Source organism: Macrosteles quadrilineatus, unplaced genomic scaffold (genome assembly GCF_028750875.1).
Source record: "Macrosteles quadrilineatus isolate MER2022 unplaced genomic scaffold, UCM_ALF_1.0 Scaffold_2__2_contigs__length_208266976, whole genome shotgun sequence".
Classification (NCBI taxonomy): domain Eukaryota; kingdom Metazoa; phylum Arthropoda; class Insecta; order Hemiptera; family Cicadellidae; genus Macrosteles; species Macrosteles quadrilineatus.
The window spans coordinates 34703257-34712183 of NW_026542595.1; the positions used below are offsets into that span (position 1 = coordinate 34703257).

An 8927-nucleotide genomic window follows, 5' to 3' on the forward strand; every position below is an offset into this window, starting at 1 on the left:
TCTTCTATGTCTAGATCCTCCACAGGATGAATTGACAAACAAGGTGACGACGGTGACGATATGTCTTCTATGGCGTCTGAGTTTTCCCCGGGTCTTACGGCCCTACATGGACTCGGGGTCCCACCATAATCTTCCTCTATGGCCTCGTTGAGGGCTTCTAGCACGGGATCCCAGGCAATCACGATCACTTCTTCCCCCCTCGGACTTGAAACCATAATTTCAACGACTGGTTTCCAGCTGACTGTCGGTCAGTGGAAAGAGAGGTTCATTCCTAATAATGATTGTTCTTCTCAGGGCGGTGGTCACAGTTTTGCGGTATTCCCTGGGGTTGAATTCGACTTCGTCAGTTGACTGCCTCTTCAATATCTGTTCTGCGAAGAAGCAGACGAAGGACCCACAATCATTCCCGTCGGGGCTTTGCTGGAGGCAGGCTGAGCTCGGGACGAGTGTCCAGCTGATAGTAGGACTTTTCCGGAATGTCGCATACTCGCTTAGGTAGGATTGAATCTCCTTGGTCAGTTTGGGGCGTGATCGTCGCAGGGAATCATATATGTGGATTTCCAAAATCTTAGGAAATGCTGCCGCCAACACCCAGTGGAATTCTTCCTCTAAATGAACGGGAAACAATATGACGTCCCGGTCTAGGATATTTTGTTCCCCAGTCCAGCGTTTGACCCTAGCGAATCCACATTGTCGCCACGCCACCAAGAAGATAGAATCAAATGACCATATTGTGGGTGGAGCGGGGGCCAGAAGACTCCTCCTTTCAAGTAGGCGGCGGAGGTTGTAGTATCGAGCTTGGTTCTGGTACGCTTTCTCCAGATTCTCCTTTACGTTCCCTATTAGCGCGTGCATACGAGCATTTCGCTCCAGTATGACCGCCTCAAGTGGGGGTTCGATTGAATCGTTGCTGCCTTGCAGAGTATCCCGATAAAGCGCCCGCGGCATCTTTATTTCTCTGTTCAGATTCAGCATTGCGGGGATCACTGTTTTTTTAAGAATTGTTCATTGGTCCTTGGCTGACTATTTATTTGTAAGAAGATTCTTCTCTTTCTTCTCTTTGGGCCAACTGACACTCCTATTTACCTTGCATCTTGTGCAACTATTGAACCCATTGTGACCCCCTACACCCATTAAATAACTCTTTGCAGGTGCATCACAGCAAAACCCAAGAAAGTTAACTTGTATATATCTATCATTCATTGACATCCCATTAATTAATATGTCATTCATTTCTTCTATAAACAAACACAAGAAAGATAAAAGGTAATTTATGGCTTCTTTGTACCATAGTAAATACCACCTGGGAATACAGAGGCCCTGCTATCAACTACAGTGTCAGTGGATTCATTTTCTGAATTTGACTGATGTAGAGTGTGAGTGATAATATTTGTTGGGGAATCATTTTCACTTAGATAATTTAAACTCTCAGAACTGCTATCTTCCATCTGCTTCAACCGTTTTCTTTTACCATGCCAACTTAAGTTTGAAAACGTTACATTTTAATTCCTCCGCTTGGGCATCTTCAAGATTTCTAGAAAGTAATACATTTTTAAGGCTTACTTCAGTTGTAATAGCATGTTACTGACCTAAAGGCATTTATAACAAATGAAAGTTAACTTTATTGATTTAAATAGATTTAAAAGCCAACCTAAAAGTATATATTAATTTATCAATTCCAGCAATCTAAAATTAACCTTAGAACTTTTTATCGAATTTCCTGATTTGGAAGTCGCTCTTTACGTAAGTGGCACAATGAGACTTAAGCCCGAAACGGTTTTAAGTTTATTTTTATGGTCACCCAAGGCCAAAAACATTGGCTGTTAAACTTAATTGCTTGTTGTAAAAGTTAAGTACGATTGAGAAAACCCTCATCAGAGTGCGATGTGAGCCAGCCCCCGTATTCTATAGCCCCACAGCAGGCCTACTTAATTAACATCATCATTATGCACAATGTGTACAAAATAAGCACACGTCAAACAAAAATCTAGATTAATTACATGCAACAGAAATTTATCACCAATTCATCAAATTTTAATCATCAAATCTGTACTTACAGTAGACTCCCTCTTATCTGGACTCCTCGGGACCGAGGCCAGTCCGAATAAAAGGTTTTCCGGTTAAACCGACGTCCCTCAAAACTCGTTAAAACGTACTGTAGTTTCTTATTGTGTCCACAATCAGGCATCCCATGGGAGACCTTGACCTGAGTATCCGTAACAAAACCAAAATCTTGAAACACTAGGCCTACTTTTTAGAAGTTTAGCTGAAAAATTTACAAAATTATGAAGGCTATCTAGATCTTAAAAGTTTTTTTATGGTTGTAGGCTAAACTTTCTGATCAGTTGGCAAACGATGCTAAAAGAAAGGATATCTTAACCTAAAAAATGTGCCCAGGCTAGGCCTACTTAGCGTTATTACGAAACGTACCTTTCATGCTCGGCTACACTCTTTCTCCAAATGGCGACATCTCTCACTCTCTTCCTGCCTCTTTCTTGAACAGAAACAAAACTACCATCGCTACTAGAATCCATCGTGATAAGTAATTTTGTCTTAGTTTAGCACATAAGTTCGTCAAGAACGAAGAAAATGTACCAAAATTCTAGCGTCAAATTTATGGAAATTACCACAGAGTACTTAATATAGTGGAAGTATCTGTAGTAGGCTTCTTTTGGAATTACATGGATAAGGCACGTTTTGGAACCATTTATCTTTGGATAAGACTGTTTCTGGAATTAACTTGAAATTTTCAGCTCTTTTTATGGTATAGGATTTTTTCGGGTCGTACTTTTTACTTTAACAGATGCAAGTTTCAGTGTTGGAAAAAATGGCGTAAAAAATCAAATTTCCAATTTTTGTGGACAAGGCAGGTTTTGGAACTATACGACTCATATATATATAAATATATATACCATCGCTATATATGAACTTGAATGGATTGTGTATTTGGCCTCTAGGGACCTCAAAACGAAAAAGTAAATCGGTCCCGGGTCCAGGTCTTACCATGAGTACTACGGTATTAGCTTATTCCCTATATAGGAAATTCGCTAAAACCCATGTGACATAAAGTGAGTAGCCTATATAGATTTTTTTTTATCTAGCCATCATAACATTTTACCGTCCAAAGTTTTAAACTATGTTATTTCATCATTAAACATTTGCAGATTTATATCAAAAGAAATGATTTTAAATCAATTCTAGGCCTAAATTAAAAAAAGATCATCTTTGATAGCTTTTTGCCAGTCGAAGAAGTAGTATCTGAGAAGTATGTTATGGTGTTGTGAAGTTTCCACAGTTCTACTTTGCTGTTATTGACTCTTCTCGCTCCTTTTCCCTATATCTTTTTCCAGAAATTGTCTTGGGAGAAACTGTTAATACATCAGTTATATAAGAAATAGAATTTTTTTAATTCAGGTAGAGGCAACAAAAGGACACAGCTTGAATTTTCTGAGTCACTGCTTAGGCCTATCTCGTATCGTCCACATTTAATCTTTGGCTTTTTATTTAAATACTATACAGCCGGATCTGAATTTCTACAATTAATTGTTTTATGTTTTCAGACCGTTTCTTTTTCCTTCTTCTGTTCCACTACCAAGATCAGAATGGATTTCGGAGACCTTGACATTTTCTCTGGCTTTTGCCAATGACTCTGTAACAAGTTTATACAAATATAAAAATTATAATAAAACAAGACAAGCATTTTAAAATATATTTATAGGGCAGTGACACAGCCGTTATCAAAATGGTATATAGATAAAAACGAAAGCATGATAATATAATTAAAAATATTAATTTACGGGGGTCACAATATTCATAATAAGTTAATCGTTAAAAACCATCATGTAACCTTGAAGGTTGTGTCCCGTCTCGTACATATTGTTTGTGTAATCTATAGACTAGTTAACTTATAACACAGCACTAGGCCTATCTAAAACAAATGATAGTGGCCTATCTAAAACAAATGATAGTGATATACTATTATTTTAAAGAAGATATTAAGATAAATTGGTAACGATTAAATTACGGCATCAACTCTTGGACGTTTCAACCAGTCTAAGACATTCCTATGATTGCATTTGGAACATACTCTAACAGTGTCTTTAATTTTATACTGTAGTTTCAGGGAAGGTTGCAGCATTGGACAAGGGACATACATTTGCTGGTTCGAGAAATGTCCGTCTGTTGAGTGGCATCCTCATCATGTCTGGTGAAGGAATGTTACCGGGCTTGTACTGAGGATAATTGTTGTAAATTGTCCCCTCCTGTGTGTACGCTGGCTGGCTATTATTTTCAAGATGATATTAAAATACATTGGTAACGAATAAATTACGGCATCAACTCTTGAACCTTTCAACCAGTCTAAGGCATTCCTTAAGCTCACCAACTCTTTAACCCACTTGTTCTAAGGGTTTAGATTTGGATCCAACCATTCGATTTATTTTCTGCATATGATTTTCAAATCGAAAAGCTGAAATGGTGTGTAAAGTGACATTAGGAATTGTTTGAGAAAAGTGGATGACATCATCAACTACATGTATTAGCCCATGAAAATTATGTGTTATCAAACTTTGATCATACAAGTTAATTGTATTTGTTACAAAGAGTTCTAACAAATCTTGATTATAACGGAGCTTATAATTATGTTTACATGTATTGCTATTAAGTAAAATTACAGCAATATGAAGTGTCAAAAAGTCTCCGGACTTGTCTGGATAAATATCCTTTAAAACAACAGATCCTAAATTAAGTAAAAACGTTTTGAATTCAGTTGCCTTCCAATATTTCAGATTTTATAGTTCACGAGGTCGTGCAAGTTCTTCAGGGACTGCATTCCTTAAAGAGAGAAGATTTTCGGACAAAATTGTTTGTTGGCTGACTGAAATTCTTGCTGTAATAGGCTGCCCTGAACACCAAGTGAATAGCATTTTACGCATTACTCCAAGACAGATCAAATGCATATAGTCAAGAATAAAATCATTGACAAAGTTGAGATTTTGAATTTGTGTTAAGGGTGTTGTACGTCTTGGATCACTGTTTTCTAGGAATTGTTCATTGGTCCTTGTCTGACTATTTATTTGTAAGAAGATTCTTCTCTTTCTTCTCTTTGGGCCAACTGACACTCCTTTTTACCTTGCATCTTGTCCAACTATTGTACCCACTGTGACCCCCTACACCCATTAAATAACTCTTTGCAGCTGCATCACAGCAAAACCCAAGAAAGTTAACTTGTACATATCTGTCATTCATTGACACCTCATTAATTAATATGTCATTCATTTCTTCTATAAACAAACACAAGAAAGATGAAAGGTCAAATGGCTTCTTTGTACCATAGTAAATACCAACTGGGATTACAAGATTCTCCAACTGCTGGATTGTTGGCAATGAAAAGAGGATCGGAATCATTTCACTTGGAGAACTTCGATACAGGCTCAGACCATTGATGTTAACCAAGATATGTAGTACTTTAATGTCAATAGCTAAATTAAATAGTTAAATAAAATACAATTGATTTTTTTAATCCTATATGAATATAATTCCCAGGAGGTACTTGCATACTCTCAAAATCTTTTGGTGTGTTCATAATTGTTCTACCATCTTAAGGGAGAGTTCTTCCATCTGCTTTAACCGTTTTCTTTTACCATGCCAACTTAGGTTTGAAAACGTTACATCATAATTCCTCCGCTTGGGCATCTTCAAGATTTCTAAAAAGTAATACATTTTTAAGGCTTACTTCAGTTGTAATAGCATGTTACTGACCTAAAGGCATTTATAACAAATGAAAGTTAACTTTATTGATTTGAATAGATTTAAAAGCCAATCTAAAAGTATATATGAATTTATCGATTCCAGTAAATTAAATTTAGATTCCAGAAATCTAAATTTAACCTGAGAACATTATTTTTTTTTAATTTCCTGATTTGGAAGTAGCTCTTTCCGTAAGTGGCACAATGAGACTTAAGCCCGAAACTGATATAAGTTTATTTTTATGGTTTATTATGGCTTGTACTGAGGATAATTGTTGTAAATTGTCCCCTCTGGTGTGTACGTTGGCTGGCTATTATTTTAAAGAAGATATTAAGATACATTGGTAACGAATAAATTACGGCATTAACTCTTTTTTACCAGCTACTTTTAAATTTTAAATGGATAACTATAAATATATAATTTTTAAATAAATTACGGCATTAGCTCTTGGACGTTTCAACCAGTCTAAGGCATTCCTATGATTGCATTTGGAACATATTCTAACAGGGTCTTTAATGTTATACTGTAGTTTCAGGGAAGGTTGCAGCATTGGACGAGGGACATAAATTTGCTGGTTCGAGAAATGTCCGTCTGTTGAGTGGCACCCTCATCATGTTTGGTGAAGGAATGTTACCGGGCTTGTGTACTGTGGTTAAATATAACCGTTCGGACCTGTAGGTAGAATTGCGGCTCTTTCGGGGCCTTACAAATTACAGTAGCCTTCAGCCACCTGATCCATAAAAATGACAAATCTATCAATGGACCATGTATCATCCACGTTATTATTAAGATAATTAGTGTTAACTAAATAAACATGAATAAATCTAGCCTAATTTTACTCAGTTTAAAATATGTACAATAATTATTAGTTACCTTATTTGAGGTGGGTTCGGCTTTTGCTGCAGCGAAACAGAAGTGGTGGATTCGATCGTTTAGTTTAGGGTATTTAGCCTTAAATAAATACTCAGCTAAATACCCCACAAAATGAACTCTACGCCTTCAGTACTTTGGGATTCTATCTTTAACACCCCTCCACGTTCTCTCAATAGTGTTGGCATGGGCTTGATTGTGACTGTTGACTAAATCAATTGAATGGTTTACTGTTTCGTGTACATAAACTTCGTGTTGCAAGCAATTATAAGCCCGCCAACAGTCACTAATGATCTTCGTCCCAGGTACAATGTGCTGCTTCACTACAGCCAACAGCGTGTCCCTATCCCTGCTTTCAACCGGTACCAAAAATGTTTCCTTTGTCTCACGATCAATACCTAAAAAAAAAAAAACACTGTCCCTCTACTAAACGCCCTCGATTGTATTTCATCCTTCCGAACTTAGTTTCATCAATCTCTACTATATGTCTAACACCACCAATTCGGATATCTTGGTTCGCGACGAGATCAACAAAAACCTCCCTACAAAAAGAGTATCAATCAGGGATGTCCAGCAAAAAACCTCCCTGATTTCAATATGCAATTGTAAAAAGAATAAGAACATACAGAACAATTACTTATATTTGTGAACATACAATATGATGCCATTTTACATCACTTAGTTTACTTTATTTGGTTTTGAAAATTATGTCCGATAAATGATGTCCCAAACTGTTAAGACATTCACGAAGTCTTTCCCTGAAGTTTTCCATGGTTCTTCGTCTAACTTCCCTTGGAATGGCTGCCACTTCCTGCCTAATGGCATCTTTTAGTTCTTGCACCCTACAAAAAGAGTACCAATCAGGAAAATCCAGCAAAAAAACCTCACTGGTTTCAATATGCAATTGCAAAAAGAATAAGAACATACAGAACAATTACTTATTATTGTGAATATACTATATGATGCTATTTTACATCACTTAGTACACTTTATTTGGTTTTGAAAATTATGTCCGATAAATGATGTTCCAAACTGTTAAGACATTCCCGAAGTCTTTCCCTGAAGTTTTCCATAGTTCTTTTAGTTCTTGCAGAGTTCTGGGACTATGTTTGTACACTTCAGCCTTTAGGTAGCCCCGCAGAAAGAAATCACAAAGTGATAAGTTGGGTGACCTTGGGGCCAGGAAATGTCTCCTCTTAATCCAGAGAACAACTCTCTTAACATTTCCATGGACCGCCCAGCAGTGTGAGCTGTGGCTCCGCCCTGTTGGAGCCAAACTTCTGGTTGATCTTGTGTTGGAGAAAATGTCTCTATCAAGTGACAAAAGTGAAATGATTTCTATCATTTTCATCAGTATCTTTATTACTACAACTATACTTGGCATGATGCCACAAAGTGTTTTGGAAAACCATAAACTATCTGGACAGGGTCCAAATTTGTTGTAAGATGTGTCATCATTTTTTTCTGGCCTTCTTGCTATAATCAATTTGCCTTTATTTTTTCTATTACCTCACAATTGTAATAGTATTCGCCGAGGCGGCAGCTCTACAAATCCTTTCTGCCGCTCTAGGGGACATTTTGGCATAGCTAAAAGTTTCGCTACACCGATTGCATTGTTATATGTATATGCTTTTGAAGAGTTTCGGGAGGCCCATCGCAAATAAATATCTTTTTTCGGACTATATCATTCTTGTGTAGCCAAAGGTAAAAACATGTGTCCGATCTAATCTTTCATTACATCTTGCTCCATCCACCCGTTGTCTGTAATGTTTAATCTTGCTCCTGGCGAAGCATTTAGGAGCAAATCACCCCATTTATTTTTGCCTTTCATAATGAAGTAAGGAGGGAGAAGTTTCCCATCAGCACTTCCGCAAACCACACCTGTATAGCAAGTTTTTTTTTTGTTCAGGACCTTTTCAGGGTGTCGCAACGGTCTTGGGAAAAGTAATTTCTTTGATGATGGATTGTCATAAAAACCAGTCTCATCCATATTAAATATGTTGCAATCGGGAACATTTTCAATTTCTTTCTTAAAGTTGTCAAAGAAACTATTAATTATTTCTTCTTTGACTGCAGCACGCTTCTACGAAATGATTTTGCAAAACATTCTTTTAGAGCTGTGTTAAGTAGTTTGAGAAAACATTTCCCCCACTCATATCCTGGCATATTGTTTTTAAAACATTGTTTCTTCCTATTGGTTGAATGAAGGTATCCCTTTATTGTTAGTCGTAAATCATACATGCCAATTGGAATGCTCACTTTACTGACATAAATTGTGTGGACAAGAAAGCAGTCTTCCTCCTCTTCAC

General features: G+C 37.0%; 1 protein-coding gene across 1 annotated transcript; it reads right to left on the reverse strand.

Moving 5' to 3' along the window:
- Positions 1-219: 219 nt before the first annotated feature.
- LOC128984063 (sentrin-specific protease-like) lies at positions 220-975 on the reverse strand. Its single transcript, XM_054403347.1, has one exon. It carries the CDS (start codon positions 973-975, stop codon positions 220-222), a length of 756 nt encoding a protein of 251 aa, XP_054259322.1.
- Positions 976-8927: the final 7952 nt, after the last annotated feature.